Genomic DNA, 23,074 nt, shown 5'->3' on the forward strand with positions numbered 1-23,074 from the left:
TTTGCAGGAATGTTCTCTGCTATTTTGATTGCTGAGAAATGTAACCTATGAGAGTTTGTGGTTGCGTATGCCGATTTGATTTAGTTTTTTGCGATTCCACACAAATTACTTCATGCATTTGTTAATTAAAATATTACCTACAAAGTGATCATTTTTAGGAATAAAAAAAGCTTTAGCGCTCAAGCAAAGTTGAAGAAATGTGAATGGTTGCTTACTTTATTTGTCCTCATAATTGGAGATAGGCAAACATTTTAACTCTGCGTTTCACAAACTCGGTCCTGGGGACCCCAAGGGGTGCACGTTTTGGTTTTCCCCTATTACTACACAGCTGAATCCAAGCATGCACCTCTTGGGGTCCCCAGGACCGAGTTTGCGAATTAATGAAATGTACCCATTGATTCTTTTAGTATTTTACTTATAAGTGCCTCATGAGCTTAGTTCAAATTTTGCACCTCACCAGAACCCAAAATATAAGCTTGTTACACTCCAATGTTTGTTAACAAAGTAAAAGCAAACAAACAATTATAACTTCAAAACATGATATCATGGATGGTCAGTCCTTGCATCCATAGCTCTGTCCATTCGTTTTGTAGTGCATACATTTCTCCAGCCATATCCCTCAGGTTTTTATTGAAGTGTGTGGGGAGACTGCTTTGTTATTGTTTCAACTGCTGATTGACACTTCAACTGTTCATGCCAACCTGTTGAGGTGAAATGGTATGGTGAAATGCATTATGGGTAAAATGTATTTAAACTCTGCATTTCATCCACAACAGCTGTGACTGGTAGGTTGGGCTATACTTGTGCATGCTAATTGCTATCAGTCATTACTAAGGCCTGCCCTGGGGGAGGTCAGTGGGCTGACTTATTGATTTAAATCCAGTTGATATTGCTCTTCGTCCTGTTTATTATTTTGTAAATAATGTAGTAGCCTACTTTGGGTGCTTATTTATATCCCATTTTTGCACATAGTGCCTTCGGAAAGTATTCAGACACCTTGACTTTTTCCACATTATGTTACAGCCTTATTCTAAAATTGATTAAATAAAAAAAAATCCTCACCAATCTACACAGAATACCCAATAATGACGAAGCGAAAACAGTTTTTTAAACATTTTGGCAAATGTATTACAAATAAAAAAACGGATGCCTTATTTACATAAGTATTCAGACCCTTTGTTATGAGACTCGAAATTGAGCTCCAGTGCATCCTGTTTGCATTGATCTACCTTGATGTGTCTACAACTTGATTGGCGTCCATCTGTGGTAAATTCAATTGCTTGGACATGATTTGGAAAGGCACACACCTGTCTATATAATGTCCCACAGTTGACAGTGCATGTCAGAGAAAAAAACAAGCAATGAGGTCGAAGGAATTGTCCTTAGACCTCTGAGATGACAGGATTGTGCGAGGCACAGATCTGGGGAAGGGTACCAAAACATTAATGCCGCATTGAAGGTCCCAAAGAACACAGTGGCCTCCATCATTCGTAATTGGAAGAAGTTTGGAATCACCCAGACTCTTCCTAGAGCTGGCCGCCCAGCCAAACTGAGTAATCGGGGGAGAAGGGCCTTGGTCAGGGAGGTGACCAGGAACCTGATGGTCACTCTGACAGAGCTCCAGAGTTCCTCTATGGAGATGGGAGAACCTTCCAGAAGGAAAGCCATCTCTGCAGCACTCCACCAATCAGGCCTTTATGGTAGAGTGGCCACTCCTCAGTAAAAGGTACATGACAGCCCACTTGGAGTTTGCCAAAAGGCACCTAAAGACTCTCAGGCAATGAGAAACAGGATTCTCTGGTCTGATGAAACCAAGATTGAACTCTTTGGCCTGAATGCCAAGCGTCACTTCTGGAGGAAACCTGGCACTATCCCTACGGTGAAGCATGGTGGTGGCAGCATCATGCTGTGGGGATGTTTTTCAGTGGCAGTGACTGGGAGACTAGTCAGGATCGAAGCAAAGATGAATGGAGAAAAGTACAGAGGTCCTTGATGAAAACCTGCTCCAGAGAGCTCAGGACCTCAGACTGGGGCAAAGGTTCACCTTCCAACAGGACAATGACCCTAAGGACACAGCCAAGACAGCGCAGGCGTGGCTTTGGGACAAGTCTCTGAATGTCCTTGAGTGACCCAGCCAGAGCCCGGACTTGAACCCGATCGATCGAACATCTCTGGAGAGACCTGAAAATAGCTGTGCAACCTGAAAGCCTGAGATGATCTGCAGAGAAGAATGGGAGAAACTCCCCAAATACAGACGTGCCAAGCTTGTAATGCCATACCCAAGAAGACTCAAGGCTGTAATCGCTGCCAAAGTTGCTTCAACAAAGTATTGAGTAAAGGGTCTGAATACTTATGCAAATGTGATTAGCAAAAACAAAACAAAAAAAACAGTTTTTCCCTTTGTCATTATGGGGCATTGTGTGTAGATTTGATGAGGGAAAAAAACGATTTAATCATTTTTAGAATAAGGCTGTAACGTAACAAAATTTGGAAAAGGTCAAGGAGTCTGAATACTTTCCGAAGGCACTGTAAAAAAAAAAAAAGCAACATCCTTGTCTGCCTCCTTCCACACTGCTAAGCCTACATCCCGACAACGGCCGTGTGTGTGTGAACACACCTCTCCCTATGTGTTAACAGAATGAGTCGAGAAACATTGAGATGTTGGCAGCTGCCTGTGCTGTGGGAGTGGGCTGCTGTTTCGCTGCCCCTATAGGAGGTGAGTGGCACCAACTGGTCGAATCAATGTTGTTTCAGTGTAATTTGTCATCTTATTGGGACGTGGAATCTATTTGATTTGAAAAAAAGTCATCAATGTAAACTGTTTTGAGGGGGAAATTTCAAAAACAGGATTGTCATCATGGTAACCAAATATTAACATCGACACTCTTGTGTAAAAGTTGAATTTGTACCTTTAAAACAGTCAGATCTTCAATTTGGTTACTATCAGAAAAATATATATACGCTGCAGCACCTCCTACTGGACAATTAATCTATCTACAGCTGCCCTACCATCCAGGGTTTTCACATGTCATAGCTAAGCAGGGGCTAGGCTGTTTGTCTCTGACTATTACCAGTGTGCTTTCATGAAAATGATTGACAGATCTCCAATGAATAATTAAGTAGTCACTGTAGCTATCAGTCATTCCAAGGGGTAGGTTTAACAGAGCAAATTAAATGTCACCATGCTATATCACTCATATCATCAATGATGCTATTTAGGCCTGTATACTATTTCCAAAGTCATCAACTATTGTCTCAATTCAACCCAGGATTCAACTAAAAATAGAGTACATAGGCCTGAGGTTTCAATCTCTGGTTGATATCAAATGTAATTTAGTGATATTGAATTGTTTGATTATCAACACAACCAAATATCAACATTTGAAGGTGCTATATCTTCTACTTAGTTCAATCTGTGCCACTGACTTTGAATTCCAGTTTGTCTACAAATGTAATAATTGATATGTTGGATTCATGTCTCCATCTCAACAAAACATCTGTGTTAAAGAATAGAACTAAATCAAACATGAATTTAAAGTGCATTTAAACTTTAGTTTGATTTGATTTAGTGATAACACATTGAAATTCAACTAACTTTTGGCAGTCTTTTTGAGTGGGTGAATGTATAGATTGTAATCTCATTGATCAACGTCTCAAACAAATCTGACCCAATTATCCACTTTGAAATGATGTGGTGTGCCCAGTGGGATAACATTCACTGACTGATACTGGTTGGGTTGGAAATTGCAAGGTTCACTCCTTCCCCCTTCACTCCCCTGATTGGAGTATAGCTAATTTGATCATGTTCCTGAGAAATTGATTATGTGTGTGTGTTTTGTAGGTGTGCTGTTCAGTATTGAGGTAACTTCTACGTTCTTTGCGGTGAGGAATTACTGGAGAGGGTTCTTCGCTGCCACCTTCAGTGCCTTCATCTTCAGAGTCCTGGCCGTGTGGAATAGAGACGAGGGTAAGACCGGTCTACATGTATACTGATCAAAAATATCAACGGAACATGTAAAGTGTTGGTTTCATGAGCTGAAATAAAAGATCACAGACATTTTTGATACGCACAAAAAGCTTATTTCTCTCAAATTTGGTGCACAAATTAGTTTTACGTCCCTGTTAGTGAGCTTTTCTCTTTTGCCAAGATAATCCATCCACCTGACAGGTGTGGAATATCAAGAAGCTGATTTAACAGCATGATCATTACAGTCACCTGGACAGCTGATGAAACTGTGGGTTTGCACAACTGAAGCAATTTCTGCACAAACTGTTTCAGGGAAGCTCATCTGCATGCTTGACGTCCTCACCAGGGTCTTGACCTGTGCAGTTCGATATCATAACTGACTTCAATGGGCAATTGCTCACCTTCAATGGCCACTGGCACTCTAGAGAAGTGTGCTCTTCATGCATGAATCCCAGTTTCAACTTTACCAGACAGATTGCATTGAATGGGCAAGCGGTTTGCTGATGTCAACGTTGTGAACAGAGTGCCCCATGTTGGTGGTGGGGTTATGGTATGGGCAGGCATAAGTTACGGACAGGGAACACAATGTGCATTCAAGTTGGCATCGTTAAAATGCAAGAGATACTGTGACGAGCTCCTTAGGCCCATTGTTGTGCCATTACTCCACCGCCATCACCTCATGTTTCAGCATGATAAAGCATGGCCCCATGTGGAAAGGATTTGTACACAATTCCTGGATGCTGAAAATGTCCCAGTTTTTCCATGGCCTGCATATTCACCAGATATGTCACCAATTGGGCATGTTTGGGATGCTCTGGATCAACATGTACGACAGCATGTTCCAGTTCCCACCAATATCCAGCAACTTCACACAGTCATTGATGAGAAGTAGGACAACATTCCACAATCAACAGCCTGATCAACTTTATGCAAAGGAGATGTCGTGCTGCATGAGGAAAATGGTGGTCACACCAGATACTGACTGGTTTTCTGATCCACGCACCCACCTTTTTTTAAGGTGTCTGTGACAAACAGATACATATCTGTGTTCCCAGTCATGTGAAATCTATAGCTTAGGGCCTAATGAATGTATTTCAATTGACTGATTTCCTTATATGAACTGAAACTCAGTAAAATCTTTGAAAATGTTGCATGTTGCGTAAACCTTTTTGGTGTATATGGGTCACTCCACCAATTCAGTGCCTTTTTGGTGTATATGGGTCACTCCACCAATTCAGTGCCTTTTTGGTGTATATGGGTCACTCCACCAATTCAGTGCCTTTTTGAGATGTTAAAATAACTTTTGATTTCACCTCGTTTTAACATTCTGTCATAAAGGGCACCTGTTCAACTTCATAAAAAACTAGTTTTCCCATCTCAGGAGGTTAAATGAAAAATGAGTAAATTATGTGCCTATAAAGTGTCAAATAAATAAATAAAGTAACAGGGTTGTTAAATCGGGCATAAATCCCCTTGTGATATTGTGTGCAAGCGTCACAACATAGTTCTACCCTGTCTATCTATGGGTAACAGGTTGTCGTGTTATGTTCGACCTGCTAGGTTTTCCACCACAAAACACCAGAAAATGACCAAAAAGAGTACAACCAGCTGACTGCTTTTACTCCAAGGTTTGACTATTGGATATGAAATGTTTCCGTTCACGATACAGGTTGGACATTCAAATGAGGCACCGACGTAAATGAATAACATTAAATAAATAATCATGTTCAGAACTGAATTTGTCAAAGCAACAGTATAATTAGGGCTTTACAATGATGGTGGAAATTGAGACATTTCGGGGTTAAGTGGGTTCAAATCTTCCAAAAAGTCAGTGGGTGCACGGAGGGACATATCAAAATGCTGTTTTGGCCCTTTAGCAAGCCTTTATTCATATTAAAAATCAGATTTATAGAATTATCCATGTGGTCTATATTACAGGGCACTTCATTAAATATAATAGGCTTTTAAAATTCAATATTGGTACACAATTTCTACTTAAATATTCAAGAGACAAGGCACTAATTTCGTGGAATGACCAATATGCTCTATTGCCCCAATCAAACATTGAGGTAAGGTCTGTACTGTGTATATAGCCCCTTAAAAACATTTTGATAATGATGAATCACACTATTTCTTTCTCCATCCCTCCCTCCTACACAGAGACCATCACAGCTCTGTTTAAAACCCGTTTCCGTCTGGACTTCCCCTTTGACCTCCAGGAGCTCCCAGCCTTCGCTGTCATTGGGTGAGTCTAAGTTGTCCTCAATTAGCCAGTGAGCTCTCTGTTGCCTCTGTTAGCCAGTGAGCTCTTTGTTGCCTCTGTTAGCCAGTAAGCTCTTTGTTGCCTCAGTTAGCCAGTGAGCTCTCTGTTGCCTCTGTTAGCCAGTGAGCTCTTTGTTGCCTCTGTTAGCCAGTGAAAGCTGGAGTACAGGAGGATAGCCTCCTGATGGTAGTCACCTAACATGGATAATTCAGCCAGTGAGGTGGTGCATTTAGGACGTCTTATTTTAGCTTGCTGTTACCGTAGTAGCGTAGCCTCCAGGCTTACCACAGAACTGAATTAGACCAGAGCCTCTCAGGGGAGAGGGAGTGGGAGAGAGAGGGGGCTGCTGGGGAGATAGAGAGAACGAGGAGCTCCCCTCTATCTCTCTATTTCCATCTCAGATGAAAGAACAGCCCTGTGCTTAACTCTGCGTGGGCTCCCAAAGAGAAGAAAATCCCCCCTTTTTTTTCTCCTTTTTGTCTGGAGGATGTCCTCCCACTTGGGATCTGAGCAGAACATAATCGAACAAAACACTGCTTCCAGAGAACAGCAGTCTTATCACACTTTTAGAGAGAGTTTGTGTGTCTGTATGCCCCTGTATGTGTTTAATTCAGTACTCTCTCCCTCTCAGATGTCTTATGGGGAAAATCGGTCAGTGTTTCAGTTAACTCGGACATCGCGAGAGCGGGGGAAGTTTGTCGTCTCTGCTACATGCTAGCTGGGGCAAACCTTTGTATAGTACACCTCTTCTAGCCTCTGGATTTATGTTTCAAACTTTCACTGGTACCCATGTGGTGTTCTGAGAATATACACACACACATTCATACATACGTTTCAGACAATGGCTTTAAAACGTGTACAAATTATTCTACCTCATCTATTCATCATTTATTCAGGAGTATTTGACAGAATTAATTATGCAGGAACATGAATTTATGAGCATTCATATACTTGGCTGTAGCTGAGGGGGAACTTTGGAAAGTAGTTCTTAAAGGGCCTTGCTTGGTTCTGGTGGGTGGAGAAACTCAGTATCTCTCTCCTACTACCTCTTACACAAAGTGTACACATACTTGGTTCTTATTTAAAACACAAGCTTATATACATAAACCTGTAAACATTTCTCCAACTAATTTTCTGCTTTTAATCTCCCTGTCCCTCTTTTCTCCATTGCCCCCCTTCCTCTGCTTCCTCTCCTCTCTCAACCCTCCATCCTCTCCCCCTCCACAGTATTGCCAGTGGTTTTGGCGGGGCATTGTTTGTCTACCTGAACAGATTGATAGTCCAGTTCATCAGGAAACAGAAGACCATCAACAAGTTCCTCATGAAGAAGTAAGTCATGATGTCATCATCGTCAGACAGCAACCCCTACTGGGTCCCAGAGAGTCCCTGTATCCTACTGTCACACACACAGATAGATTATGCTGTGAAAGCAGCTCCTTTGATGCAGATCTCTCCACAGCAGAGATAAATGAAGACATTCATCTTGACAAGTGTTTATTAATGAATGGTGTTTACTCATCTCCCTACCAGACTGATGAATTAACAATCCTCAGACTTCTAAATTAATGTAATGTTCTGTATATCACTCAGCCATGTGAAGGGTTTGTGGACAGTTTGGTTTTGAAGAATAAACAGTAATGACTAAACACCCTCTTGCCTCCTCCTTTCACCCTCCCTTTTTTCTCTTCTCTCCCCCTCCCCTCCCTCCTATTCTACTCTCCCCTCACCCTCCCTCCCTCCTACTCTCTTCTCCCTCTCACCCTCCCTCTTTTCTCTTCTCACCCTCCCTCCCTCTCTCCTACTCCCCTCTCACCCTCCCTCTTTTCTCTCTCCTCTTCTCTCAGGCGTCTGCTGTACCCAGCCCTGGTCACTCTGCTGGTGTCTACGCTAACCTTTCCCCCCGGCTTCGGACAGTTCATGGCAGGCAAGGTTAGTTCCTCTAAGCCACACCATGGCCGGTGGGGTCTGGTTATAATCTCACAGGAAAATCAGAGGGAGAGGAGAGTCAGGAGAGCGAGCCCCAGTCTCTCTAACGCCATTTCATTATTCCTTTCCTCCATCTCCAACCCTATTTCTCTCTGTAATGAGAGGGTGAGTCAGACTCTTGGTGTATTTCTGCCACAATAAGTTGTTGATTCCAAAATCACCCCCTAGCACCTACCCCATGGCACTTCATGTAGATTGGGATAGCACTAATGTAAAGCTTCTCCTTGCCCTCTGAAAGGAATCATTGTTGCTGTGTTGCTTATACCTATCCAATCATATCTTTCATATCTGCTTCAATGCTTTGGGTAGGAGCTTGGGACCAATATGGGATATATATATATATATATATATATATATAGTACCAGTCAAGTTTCAAGACATCTTCTCATTCAAGGGTTTTTCTTTATTTTGACTTTCTTCATTGTATAATAATAGTGAAGACATCAAAACTATGAAATAACACATATGGAATCATGTAGTATGAAAAACAGTGTTTAACAAATGAAAATATATGTTACATTTTAGATTCTTCAAAGTAGCCAACCTTTGCCTTGATGACAGCTGTGCACACTCTTGGCATTCTCAACCAAGTAACAGGTGTGCTAAGCTTGTAGCGTCATACCCAAGGCTGTAATCGTTTCCAAAGGTGCTTCAACAAAGTACTGAGTAAAGGGTCTGAATACTTACTTTTGAATTCAGAAATTTACATACAATAAGGTTGGAGTCATTAAAACTTGTTTTCCAGCCACTCTACAAGTTTCTTGTTAACAAACTATAGTTTTGGCAAGTCGGTTAGGACATCTACTTTGTGCATGACACAAGTCATTTTTCCAACAATTGTTTACAGATTATTTCACTTATAATTCACTGTATCACAATTCCAGTGGGTCAGACATTTACATACACTAAGTTGACTGTGCCTTTAAACAGCTTGGGAAATATCAGAAAATTATGTTATGGCTTTAAAAGCTTCTGATAGGCTAATTGACATCATTTGAGTCAATTGGAGGTGTACCTGTAGCTGTATTTCAAGGCCTACCTTCAAACTCAGTGCCTCTTTGCTTGACATCATTGGTAAATCAAAAGAAATAAGCCAAGACCTCAGAAAAAAATTGTAGACCTCCACAAGTCTGGTTCTTCCTTGGAAGCAATTTCCAAACACCTAAAGGTACCACGTTCATCTGTACAAACAATAGTACGCAAGTATAAACACCATGGGACTACGCAGCCGTCATACCACTCAGGAAGGAGACTCATTCTGTCTCCTAGAGGTGAATTTTTCTTTGCTGCGAAAAGTGCAAATCAATCCCAGAACAACAGCAAAGGATTGTATTTAATTGTATTTTTATTTATTTATCCGTTATATTAGCAGGTAAGTTGACTGAGAACACGTTCTCATTTGCAGCAACGACCTGGGGAATAGTTACAGGGGAGAGGAGGGGGATGAATGAGCCAATTGTAAACTGGGGATTATTAGGTGACCGTGATGGTTTGAGGGCCAGATTGGGAATTTAGCCAGGACACCGGGGTTAACACCCCTACTCTTACGATAAGTGCCATGGGATCTTTAATGACCTCAGGGAGTCAGGACACCCGTTTAACGTCCCATACATGCACCCGCATTGGGATATTTTTTTTGACCAGAGGAAAGAGTGCCTCCTACTGGCCCTCCAACACTTCCAGCAGCATCTGGTGTCCTATCCAGGAACTGACCAAGACCAACCCTGCTTAGCTTCAGAAGCAAGCCAGCAGTGGTATGCAGGGTGGTATGCTGCTGGCAAAGATGCTGGAGGAAACAGGTACAAAAGTATCTACATACACAGTAAAACAAGTCCTATATCGACATAACCTGAAAGGCCGCCAAGCAAGGAAGAACCCACTGCTCCAAAACCGCCATAAAAAAGCCAAACTACGGTTTGCAACTGCACATGGGGACAAAGATTGTACTTTTTGGAGAAATGTCCTCTGGTCTGACGAAACAAAAATAAAACTGTTTGGCCATAATGACCATCGTTATGTTTGAAGGAAAAAGGGGGAGGCTTGCAAGCAGAAGAACACCATCCCAACCGTGAAGCACGGGGGTGGCAGCATCATGTTGTGGGGGTGCTTTGCTGCAGGAGGGACTGGTGCACTTCACAAAATAGATGGCATCATGAGGAGGAGATTTATGTGGATATATTGAAGCAACATCTCAAGACATCAGTCAGGAAGTTAAAGCTTGGTCGCTAATGGGTCTTCCAAATGGACAATGACCCCAAGCATACTTCCAAAGTTGTGGCAAAATGGCTTAAGGACAACAAAGTCAAGGTATTGCAGTGTCCGTCACAAAGCCCTGGCTTCAATCCTATAGAACATTTTTGGGCTGAACTGAAAAAGCGTGTGCGAGCAAGGAGGCCTTACAAACCTGACTCAGTTACACCAGCTCTGTCAGGAATGAATGGGCCAAAATTCACCCAACTTATTGTGGGAAGAATGTGGAAGGCTACCTGAAACGTTTGACCCAAGTTAAACAATTTGAAGGAAATGCTACTGAATACTAATTGAGTGTATGTAAACTTCTGACCCACTGGGAATGTGATTAAATAAATAGTTCTCTCTAATATTATTCTGACATTTCACATTCTTAAAACAAAGTGATGATCCTAACTGACCTAAGAGGGAATTTTTACTAGGATTAAATGTCAGGAATTGTGAAACTGAGTTTAAGTGTATTTGACCAAGGTGTATGTAACTTCCGACTTCAACTGTATGTAAATGTGATCTTGTGATACATTTGCAAAATTTTCTAAAACCAATTTTAAAAAAAAACATAATTATGGGATATTGTGTGTAGGTTGAGGGTCAGAAAACAATTTGATTCATTTTAGAATAGGGCTGTAACATTACAAAATGTTGAAAAGGTGAAGGGGTCTGAATACTTTCCGAATGCACTGTAATGTCACTTCCTGTTTCCCCCATGCAGCTTACCCAGAAGGAGTCTTTGGTGACGTTGCTAGATAACCGGACATGGGCCAAGCAGGGCATAGCCGAGGGGTTTGACTACATCGGCAACTCCCAGGCCTGGAATCACCCCCAGGTCAACGTCTTTGTTACCCTCGTCCTCTTCATCGTCATGAAGGTAGGCACACCATCATCGACTTTGTTTTCATCTCTCCTCTTCTTTATAATCACCAGTTCTTTTTTAATTCCCTGTTACTTTTCTCCTTCCCTACTACATGTGGCGTGTCTCAATAGTCTGAAGTAACGTCCTTCCCACTGACATGACAGGTGAAGGTAATAGGACAGGATCCTGTCTAGTCATTTTAATGGAAGGAGTAGAGGCTGTTGTAGAGTATTGAGTCCCAGCCCAGTGTTGTATGAGGGCTAGGCTTGTGGCGTATTGAAACCCAGCCCAGTGTATTGAGGGCAGGTGAAGCAGCATGTTATTACCTTGTTGGGATTTGATTAGGTTTTTATGTAACCTTTGTTTATCCAGGTTGTTCCATCTAGCATCTCAAATGAAATGTCCCCTTTTAAAAAGAGAACCGCAGAACTGCTGTTGTAAATCTTGTTTGCTCGCTGCGTTGTGTGTATGTGAGAGAGAGAGAGGAAATAGGCTGTGTGTCGAGTAAACCAAGTGTGTAATGCAGTTAAAGCCCCTGGATAGCGAGGAACCACAGAGGGATGGAGAGAGACAAAAGTGTGTGGGTGTGGAGAGGGACTGCGGGGAGTGCTAGAGCAGTAAAGTTATATAAGCGTTAGATATTGAGTGTGATGATCTTGCTGTAATAGAAGAGAAATACTCTATACACTCTCTTTCTCTCCTTTGGTTTCTTGCTCATCCTAGCTCTCTTTTTTTGCCTTTTGTCTCTCTCCCAAAATCAGAAAAGAAAACGTCATTATACTTTGTGGAACAGTGAGACCAATCTACTCTACTTTATATTAATCTACTCCACTCGAACCAATTCTCTTTCTCTCTTTCTCTCTCTCCACTTCACCCCTGTCCCTCGTCCTGTCTCTCATTGATGGTGTGTGTCCATCTTCTCCTCTCCATCCTCTTCTTTCTCATCCTGATATCAGACACCTTTACTGTCCCCCCTCTGACGGTGCTGCCCCCCCCCCCCTTCCTTCAACGTCACTCCCAAGGGTGTAACTCGGTCATTCTAACTTTCTGTGTGTGTGTGTTTGGCCCGCTACTGTATATGGGACAGTATTTCTGCTCTATTTTTTGACGTTGTCACTAACTTTGTGTGTGTGCCCACTGTCCTCAATAGAGGGAGTATTTTTGGCCTTACATGCATATGTAGTCAACTTCACATAGTTGCTGTTTTACAGAACTTAGACGCACACACACGCACGCACACGCACACACACTAACTCGGGCACACACAAAGCGTCTGCTGGGATGATGTCTAGTTTCATTGTGTAATTTAAAGAGCCCAGAATTGTAGTTTCTCCCACGCTATGCAATTGGCCCAAGCTTTTATTAGACAGTTCAATGGATAGATTTTCTATGATATTCCCTATAGCAGACTGACCGTTTTTAGCTAGCACACTGCATTAAGACAATGTTTTGACTCCTAAAGTTCTACTCCAGCCCTCTGTTGGACGGTGGTGGCAGCCCAGTAATTGGAGTGGGAATAGGAGTAGGGCCTTTGGAGGCCCCTGGGGGGCCAGGTGATAGACTGTCCTCTGGTTCTGACACACACACACCCTTCTGATGACTGACACGTTAAATGGAGTATAAATGTCCCTGCTACTGCGTCAGAACTTTTCCCCTTGACCCCGCTTTCCTCCCCATCCCTCTCCCTCCTCTTTCTCCTTCTCTCTTTCTGTCAGTCATTTCTCCCTCTTTTTTATTCTGCTACATCTGTTTCCCTCTGATTCCCCTATTTCTTTTTTCCGTCCATCTCCTCTACTCCCTCGTTTCTCTTATTTCCCTTCCTTTTCCCTTCAGTCCTGTTTTTCACCTCCTTTATCTCCCTATCTCACATCTAGCACTCCCACCCCTCTCTGTGGGATAAAATGAACTGTCAATGACGGTTCAGCTGACGTCTTGTTCACATACGGTATGGGAATGCTGGAGCAGGTGTGAGCCCTCAGGAAGAAGTGTGTGTGTTCTCCAGCTCTGCCTGGCTCCCTATAAACCTTATAAACCGCTCCATTACCATAGAAACCTCAATCTCGCTTTTACAGGAGATGAAACTTTTTACCTGTGGCCGTGTGGCTTTTACTTTTACTGTGTGTCTGTGCATTTGCCTGAGAAAGAGAGCAAGATAAGTGACAGAGGAGAACAGCGTTGGAGACCTGGAGGAAGCAAGAGTCAAAATAAACTAGGAATAGTGACGTATGAAGGAGGAATAGGAGATGACTATAGCTGCTATGCGGTAGAATGTTACAGGAAGGATGTTGATAGGGTGGATGTTACAGTAGGATGATGATGGCGTAGATGTTTCTGTTGTTTTGCAGTGATTACATCAGCTATTTTATGACCACCTTCTGTGGTAATTCTGTAAAGGTTATTGGTTCTGGCACAGAAGGTCAGTATTCAGGGATTCTGTGACTTGGGATAACGTTGTGTGTTTGCGTGTGTGTGATTGCGCGTGTTTGGTAGTTGAAGTCCCCTCTTGCAGCATCCCAAGGTTCCCCTGGTCTGAAAGTCCTATCTGAGGTATAGTAGGTGATATTCTACAGTGCTCGGAGGCCATGATGATACAGTAATAATGAAGCCGTATGTCTGCTCATACCTGCGTGAGTCAGCAAGAGCATTGCTTAGGCAACTCCGTGACCGGAAGGAAAGAACCCAGGGTGACTGTCACTGGGCAGGAAGTCAACGTCACCACTGCCAGTCACCATGGGAATAGCTGCCCTGCCTGCTGCCACTGAAGGGGAAGTGATGTCATTACACGCTGCCAACATTATTTGCGTCTCACCTGTGTGTGTGTGTGTGTGCGCCCGCGTGTGTTCCTGTAAGACAGAGGAGACTAATTACTAGAGAAGTAGAGCTTACCACGTCGAAATAATAATGTTATATCAAACATGGCAGTCGACAGAAACCAAGCCAGGTCTCCTCTCTTCTCATTAGAGAGAGAGGAACGGGGGGCTATAGAGGAACGGGGGGGAGGGCTAGAGAGGAACGGGGGGGGGGCTAGAGAGTAACGGGGGGGGCTAGAGGGGAACGGAGGGGGGGCTAGAGGGGAACGGGGAGGGGCTAGAGGGGAACGGGGGGGCTAGAGGGGAACGGGGGGGCTAGAGAGGAACGGGGGGGGGCTAGAGCGGAACGGGGGGGCTAGAGCGGAACGAGGGGGGCTAGAGAGGAACGAGGGGGGCTAGAGGGGAACGAGGGGGGCTAGAGGGGAACGGGGGGGGCTAGAGAGGAACGGGGGGGGGGGCTAGAGCGGAATGGGGGGGGGGCTAGAGAGGAACGGGGGGGCTAGAGAGGAACTGGGAGGGGCTAGAGAGGAACGGGGAGGGGCTAGAGGGGAACGGGGGGGCTAGAGAGGAACGGGGGGGCTAGAGAGGAACGGGGGGGGCTAGAGAGTAACGGGGGGGGCTAGAGGGGAATGGGGGGGGCTAGAGGGGAACGGGGAGGGGCTAGAGAGGAACGGGGGGGCTAGAGCGGAACGGGGGGGCTAGAGCGGAACGGGGGGGCTAGAGAGGAACGAGGGGGGCTAGAGGGGAACGAGGGGGGCTAGAGGGGAACGGGGGGGGCTAGAGAGGAACGGGGGGGGGGGCTAGAGAGGAACGGGGGGGGGGCTAGAGAGGAACGGGGGGGGCTAGAGAGGAACGGGGGTGCTAGAGCGGAACGGGGGGGCTAGAGCGGAACGGGGGGGGGCTAGGAGGAGGGTGGGAAGGAGGTGAAAAAGGATGGTGTTGGAAGAGTTGTGTTACTGTTAGGTAAGATTATTCATTTCTTGGGAACCCTGTAACCTTAAACTGAATAAGTAGATTGACTTACAGGTAGGTCATCTGTGGACTGTCTGCTCTGTAATGCTGTGTGTGTGTGTCTTATAGAAGTAACACAAATACACACTCACAGACACTCTTTATTTTTTTATTTTTTTTTTGCTCTACCATTCTCTACACACACACACACACACACACACACACACACACACTCCGTTCATACCTCTGTAATAACCTTAAGCCAATGTTATGAGTTTCCAGATTCCTTAAACCCCTCTCCCTTGTTAAGGTGTGCCAAGCCAGACCAGGTGTTTTTGTGGAGCACCTTTTAGAGAAGTTACATTGGCGTTCTTGCCAACTATTGATCAGAACATTTTCCATCATGGTGCATGGTAATTCAAATCAAATTGTATTTGTCACATGCGTTGAATACAACAGGTGTTAACAATCACTCAAAGGTGCAGAGCTAAGAGCCCCACGAGCAAAGTTGGGTCTCAGCTTTTATTGAAAAGTACAACCTCCTTATCTGTTGCAGATGTGTGGGTACATGGTGCAATGAGATGATAATCACTAGTTTCATAACTATCTGCTGACACCAGGTATAGTCTGAATGATTAGATCATGATACTGCTAATCATGCTATTCTCTGTTCCATTGGGATCCTGTCGATACTTAGTAACAGGATGTCACATACTGTGGTTTCACCCAGTCTTATGACTAGAACAGACAAGGAAGGTCTGTATCAGCAGAGAAACACAGAATAGTTTGTAGTTTTCCACCACACAATTTTTTGGGCCTTCCTCTGACACCGCCTAGTATATAGCTCCTGGATGGCAGGACGCTTGACTGCAGGGATGTACTGGGCTGTATGCACTACCCTCTATAGTGCCTTATTGTCGGATGCTGAGCAGTTGCCATACAATGTGGTAATGCTACCGGTCAGGATGCTCTCTGGTGCAGCTGTGGAACTTTTTGAGGATCTGGGGATCCATGCCAAATATTTTCTCCTAAGGGGGAATAGGCGTTGTCTTTAACTCTTCACGACTGTCTTGGTGTGTTTGGAACATGGTAGTTTGTTGGTGATGAGGACACCAAGGACCTTAACTCTCAACCCGCTCCACTACAGCACCGTCGATGTGAATGGGGGTGTTTTTGGCCCTCCTTTTCCTGTAGTCCATGATCAGCTCCTTTGTCTTGCTCACGTTGAGGGTTAGGTTGTTGTCCTGGCACAACACTGCCAGGTCTCTGACCTCCCTATAGGCTGTCTCGTCGGTGATCAGGCCTACCACAGTTGTCATCATCAAACTTAATGATGGTGTTGGAATCGTGCTTGGCCATGCAGTTATTATTTGTCACATACACATGGTTAGCAGATGTTAATGCGAGTGTAGCGAAATGCTTGTGCTTCTAGTTCCGACAATGCAGTAATAACCAACAAGTAATCTAGCTAACAATTCCAAAACTACTACCTTATAGACAAGTGTAAGGGTATGTACATAAATATATGAATATAGAATATGTACATAAAGATATACATAAAAATATATGAATGAGTGATGGTATAGAACGGCATAGGCAAGATGCAGTAGATGGTATAGAGTACTGTATATACATATGAGATGAGTAATGTAGCGTATGTAAACATTATATGAAGTGGCATTGTTTAAAGTGGCTAGTGATACATTTATTACATACATTTTTCCATTATTAAAGTGGCTCGAGTTGAGTCAGTATGTTGGCAGCAGCCACTCAATGTTAGTGGTGGCTGTTTAACAGTCTGATGGCCTTGAGATAGAAGCTGTTTTTCAGTCTCTCGGTCCCAGCTTTGATGCACCTGTACTGACCTCGCCTTCTGGATGATAGCGGGGTGAACAGGCAGTGGCTCGGGTGGTTGTTGTCCTTGATGATCTTTATGGCCTTCCTGTGACATCGGGTGGTGTAGGTGTCCTGGAGGGCAGGTAGTTTGCCCCCGGTGATGCGTTGTGCAGACCTCACTACCCTCTGGAGAGCCTTACGGTTGTGGGCGGAGCAGTTGCCGTACCAGGCGGTGATACAGCCCGACAGGATGCTCTCGATTGTGCATCTGTAGAAGTTTGTGAGTGCTTTTGGTGACAAGCCGAATTTCTTCAGCCTCCTGAGGTTGAAGAGGCGCTGCTGCGCCTTCTTCACGATGCTGTCTGTGTGGGTGGACCAATTCAGTTTGTCTGTGATGTGTATGCCGAGGAACTTAAAACTTACTACCCTCTCCACTACTGTTCCATCCACGGCTTCTGGTTGGGATATGTACGTACAGTCACTGTGGGGACAACGTCATCGACGCACTTATTGATGATGCCCTTGACTGAGTTGGTAATCTCCTCAATGCCATTGGATGAATCACGGAACATTTTCCAGTCTGGGCTAGCAAAACAGTCCTGTAGCGTAGCATCCGCGTCTTATTACCATTTCCGTATTGAGTGAGTCACTGGTACTTCCTGCTTTAGTTTTTGCTTGTAAGCAGGAATCAGGAGGATAGAATTATGGTCAGATTTGCCAAATGAAGGGCAATGGAGAGCTTTGTATGCATCTGTGAGTGGAGTAAAGGTATTCTAGAGTATTATTTTCCTCTGGTTGCACATGTGACATGCTGGTAGAAATGAGGTAAAACATATTTAAGTTTGCCTGCATTAAAGTCCCTGGCCACTAGGAGTGTTGTCTTCACTATTATTCTACAATGAAGAAAATAGGCAAAGTAAAGAAAAACACTTAAATGAGTAGGTGTGTCAACTTTTGACTGGTACTGTATATAATTAACATCATAATAGTAATTAGGTCAGGCTATTACGTGTGTGTATCATGTAAAATGGCAGCCTGCCACTCACATTCTTCTCTGCCATGCTCCATTTTCGATCAATGACTCCTGGCGTGTGTATTTGTGCCATGATACATATACGCGTGTGACGCAGTAATCCCCAATGACATTCACAGGTGTTTGTATGACGCAGTAATCCCCAGTAGCATTCACAGGTGTGTGTGAGTGACGCAGTAATCCCCAGTGTGTGTGTGTGTGTGATAGGTGTGAAAGCAGCGTAGGGTGTAGAGTTACTGACAAAGATCCATTAGATCACACTGGCAGCTGGGCTTAGTTACTGCTAACTAGAGAGAGAGGGAGAGAAATAAAGAAGGATAGATGGGACGGGGGAAATTAAGAAGGAAAGAGGGAGATTAGTGTAATTAAGAGGTCTATTTAAAGCTCTCATCGGCTTGTGTGAAAGTTTTGTTGGGGTGTTTGCATGTGTGGGTTTGTGGCTATTGGAAAGGTGTGTGTGTGTGTGTGTGTGTGTGTGTTGCTAGTTTGACATGCAGTGTATTTGTACAGTGTGTGTGTGTGAGTCACTGGTGACTAGGCTTGGTCAGTATCCAGATTTTCATACAGTCATACCGTTCCTCTGCCATACCGGTATTTACGGTATTACCGGCATAGCACACAATGGGATGCTAAAAACACACAAAAAGCCCATTGGGCATCTATTACCAGAATGCTAACAAAATTAGCACAAGTAATATCAAAATCACAGTGACGCTAGTAGCAAAATGCTAACGACCGAAAACTAACATACTAATTGCAAAGACAGGCAAATACAAGGGTAACTTCATCACCTCATGTGTGCCACACGACAGAGACTCGCTGATACATATAGAATGATACCGCTTTCTCCCTTTGTGCTATTTACAAACAAACGTGACTGGCTCAATTGTTCTGGAGAGCTATGATAAGCTTCATAATGTGACAGGTGAAATGAAGAACCCAATCTGCTTTATCTCCCAACGTATCACACAAATAGCTACAAATATTCAAATTTATTGAAAAACTTAAAAGAAAAACCATCCTGTGGCTTTTTCCAAATTATACGGTATTTGGCCCACTCCTAGCACCGGTAACATTATCCTCTAATTACCCATCTCTTTCGTCATCGGCAGCGGCTGCATCCTCCAATCAGCTTGCTCTGCTCATTACCCATCAAATTAAGTCAATCTCACCCCGATGGGGATCTGTGTTAGGCTCATCTCTTCCCAGACGTGAACTGGCTAACACAATGGAGTATTTTCTGTCATAGTACAGAATAAAAGACAGTACTGATCAGAAGTCAGAGCAGCTGAGTTAAATAGAAGATGGTCCTGTTGGCTGACTGAAATGCCACACTTTTCCCTCTGACTCTGCCTGTGTATCTGTCTCAGTTCTGGATGTCTGCTCTGGCTACCACCATCCCTGTGCCCTGCGGAGCCTTCATGCCTGTCTTCGTCATTGGTAAGAGGTGTGTGCGAATGTGTGTGTTTCAACAATAATGTTAATGCTGTGGATATGCTATTCAGTCTTGTGAGTGTCTGTGTAAAAATATGTTACTCACTCATTAACTGTGTGTGTGTGTTCCAGGGGCAGCGTTTGGCCGTCTGGTCGGGGAGAGCATGGCCGCCTGGTTCCCTGATGGCATCCACTCTGATGGCACCATCTACCCCATAGTGCCAGGAGGGTATGCCGTCGTGGGTGTGTTACTGTAGAAACTAGACACAACTAGACACCATTATTGTAACTATTAGGACATAAAAAGCCAGATTCAATAAGGCGCTGCTAGACACAGTGGTAATATGAAGCCATTTTTGTCAGCCAAAAACATGTCTGTCCCCTTTGGCAAGATGTCTCTTAATGCTGTTGCTATGAGGGATATTGCTGTTAGCATGGTTGTTGACTGTTGTGCTGATTATGCTGTTGTTCAGTGTTGGGGTTGATGTCATCTGTGTTTTGTGTCTAATGGGTGCTGATGTTGTTCACTCACCTTTATCTCAGCTTTCTCTTTCTCTCGCTCTCTGATGAGCCTCCTTTTATCTCAGCATGGCTAGATTTACCTTATTTCTCTCGCTCTCCTTCCTCTCTCCATCCTAATGAAGTTAAGAATACTCAACCTTCCCTCTCACTCTCTCCACTCCTCCTTCTTTCTCTCATTCATTTATTTTTCTTTATTCAATAACGGTTCAAAAAAATTTAATAAGTTTAAAAAATATTTTACTTTTTTTTTTTTTTTTTTTTTTTGTGAGGTACTGTCATCTCACCATCCTCCCCCTCTCCCTTCTCATCCCTCCCCCATCTCCCTCCTCACTTTGTTGCTCCAGTATTATTGATGAAGGCTCAGTATAGAGTTGAGTTGAAGAGAAGTATGATTACACTGATTGCTTTTACTACTTTAGTCATGTCAATGGACAGTAACCTCAACCTTCATCTGTACCCATTCCATCCTCTACTCTTCTCCTCCTCTCTTCCTCTCCCCTCTCCTCTGTTCTTCTCTTCTCCTCCTCTCCCCTCTCCTCTCCTCTGTTCTTCTCTTCTCCTCCTCTCCCCTCTTCTCTGTTCTCCTCCTCTCCCCTCTCCTCCCAGGTGCGGCGGCCCTGTCTGGAGCGGTGACCCACACGGTATCGACGGCGGTCATTGTGTTTGAGCTGACGGGTCAGATCAGCCACATCCTGCCGGTGATGATAGCAGTGATACTGGCCAACGCCGTGGCCCAGTCCCTCCAGCCCTCGCTATATGACTCCATCATCAGGATCAAGAAACTACCGTACCTCCCTGAGCTGGGCTGGGGACACCACGAGTATGTAGGACTACACATCTATCTATCCCCCTCTTTCTTCGCTCTTTATTTTTACTTCTATTTATACCCCTTTCTTTCTGTATTTTTCTCATTCTCTTTAAATCTCTCTTGGGTCATCTTGCTGGGTTGGGGACTAGTGAGGGGGCTAGTGGTTTCTCTTGCTGGGTTGGGGACTAGTGAGGGGGCTAGTGGGTCCTCTTGATGGGTTGGGGACTAGTGAGGGGGCTAGTGGGTCCTCTTGATGGGTTGGGGACTAGTGAGGGGGCTAGTGGGTCCTCTTGATGGGTTGGGGACTAGTGAGGGGGCTAGTGGTTCCTCTTGCTGGGTTGGGGACTAGTGAGGAGGCTAGTTGTTCCTCTTGCTGGCTTAGGGACTAGTGAGGGGACTATTGGTTTCTCTTGCTGGGTTAAGGACTAGTGAGGGGACTAGTGGTTCCTCTTGCTGGGTTGGGGACTAGTGAGGTGACTAGTGGTCCTTCTTGCTGTGTTTGGGACTACTGAAGGGACTAGTGAAGGGACAAGTTAGGTTGGTACCTCTTGTTGGGTTGGTTCTTCTGTGCCCTCTCTCTTTATCTCTCTCTCTTCCCTCTTGCTCCCCTTCACACCACCCACTAAGCTTTGATTTCATCAATGGAGGTGGAGCGTATCAGGGCTGTGTGTGTGTGTGTTTGCGTCATTAGACATCATGTGAGCTAAGTGTAGGTTGTATTTTTTTAGTTTCTCATTTAAATGTATATTACAGAGTTACAACGTGTAGTTACACAATGTGCAGAAGTGTACACGCTGACAGCAGTTGACACAAACACGGCTGCGTAGACCAGTATTCTCAAAGTTCTGAGAATGCCCTGTCACCTCTCCTGTCTATTTATCATTAATAGCCTGTTAGAGTGCGGCTGACATTCATTATAACTTGTAGTACTGAAGCAATGTGTCTGTTCTGTTAACTAATGGCTAGCCACCCACACACTAATGACCACACCTCTTAAGGCTCGTTTCCATTTGAAGTCAACCCAAGTTGGGCTGTCCTTGGTGGGCTTGCTTGAATTGAGTTTCCACTGCCTCCAGAAATGTTGCTAGGTAACCATGCAGCTGGCTTCGCTAATATTGCCAACTAGCTACCCTCACCATGCTGTAACTAAAGTTACCCCATACTCCTGCCAATCAGACAGAGCCATGTATTTAGTAAAGATTTTTGGCTTGCTAACATTAGCCAGCTAGCTAAACGGTTAGCGTCATTGCTAGCTTACAGGCTAGCTTAATTCCTACCTTGCTTGCCATGGCATTTACTATTAGCTAGCTAGATATCAAACCTGTCATCTGGTTTGGTTGGTTATGGTGTGGCTAGCTAAAATTGCTGCTAGCTAACTAGCTTGTTTCAACTCTGGGGTTTTTGGCTGTATATGCACTTTGTGACACCTGCTGATGTAAAAAGGGCTTTATACATCAATTTGATTGATTTGCTAGCTAACGTTTGGTAGCAAACATTCGAGGGCTGACTGTTCTCATAAGTTTGTGTAGTGCAAAAATGACTGAAGGATGCCGCTATGGTGGTAATTCTTCTCATATCTGACTACTGCAATACTGCTTATCCATGTGCTAGCTAACAGCAACAAGCCCAGAGGAGCTAGCTGGTGGTTGCATAGTAACGGCGTCACCAGCCCAAATTTTTATCGATTTTAAAAGAATAGAAAACAAAGTGACCAGTTGTTAAAATGTTCTGAGCCGGTCCGGGTTTCCCCAGACCCAGCTTGAATTTCAGAATTACATTCGAACCAACTCAAATTGGCCCTACTTTTAAGTGCCAGTGGAAACGGGCATTTGTCTGAACACTGGAAAAATCTATCTGGGAGAGAGGTGTTTTTACAAATCTAAAACCGTTCTGTGATTTTATAAAACGATGGTAAAAATGTGTGTGTGCTGTAGCTGGTGGAGGGGTAAAGAGCAGAAAATGGGTGTAATGATGCATAAGGCTTCTCTCTTTCTGTCTATCTGTCTCGAGCACGAAGTACATTTGAGGCAGGGAGTAGGATGAAAGAGTGCAGGAAGTGTGGCCCCCAAGCTGTTTGTGTTCCTATTAATTCTGGTACCCATCTCCCCCACAAACAGCCATAGGAATGCTTGTGTAATGCTTGGGAAACACACTTATTCACAAACACACACATTAAGAAAAGCAAAGCTTCATGTTGGGGCATGAATCCCCTTTTGACAAATCCATCTCCAGAGTGGTATTTAATTTCCAGCTACATAAATATATGAGAGAGAGACTAGAAATTGACCACAACTAAGCCCAAAAAGAGATTGTATTTTATTAATTTCATACTTTGATCACATATGAATTGTTTGTATGCAT

General features: G+C 44.1%; 1 protein-coding gene across 1 annotated transcript in view; it reads left to right on the forward strand.

Moving 5' to 3' along the window:
• LOC139383110 (chloride channel protein 2-like) overlaps positions 1-23,074 on the forward strand; it is a 195,282-nt gene that overhangs the window by 128,525 nt on the left and 43,683 nt on the right. The window contains exons 7-15 of the mRNA XM_071127427.1: positions 2,638-2,716; positions 3,842-3,967; positions 6,128-6,212; positions 7,458-7,559; positions 8,075-8,159; positions 11,179-11,334; positions 19,320-19,389; positions 19,516-19,626; positions 20,512-20,725. Coding sequence (XP_070983528.1) covers positions 2,638-2,716; positions 3,842-3,967; positions 6,128-6,212; positions 7,458-7,559; positions 8,075-8,159; positions 11,179-11,334; positions 19,320-19,389; positions 19,516-19,626; positions 20,512-20,725 — 1,028 coding nt within the window. The remainder of the gene's footprint in view (positions 1-2,637; positions 2,717-3,841; positions 3,968-6,127; positions 6,213-7,457; positions 7,560-8,074; positions 8,160-11,178; positions 11,335-19,319; positions 19,390-19,515; positions 19,627-20,511; positions 20,726-23,074) is intronic.

Source organism: Oncorhynchus clarkii, chromosome 24, assembly GCF_045791955.1.
Source record: "Oncorhynchus clarkii lewisi isolate Uvic-CL-2024 chromosome 24, UVic_Ocla_1.0, whole genome shotgun sequence".
Taxonomy (NCBI): Eukaryota; Metazoa; Chordata; class Actinopteri; order Salmoniformes; family Salmonidae; genus Oncorhynchus; species Oncorhynchus clarkii.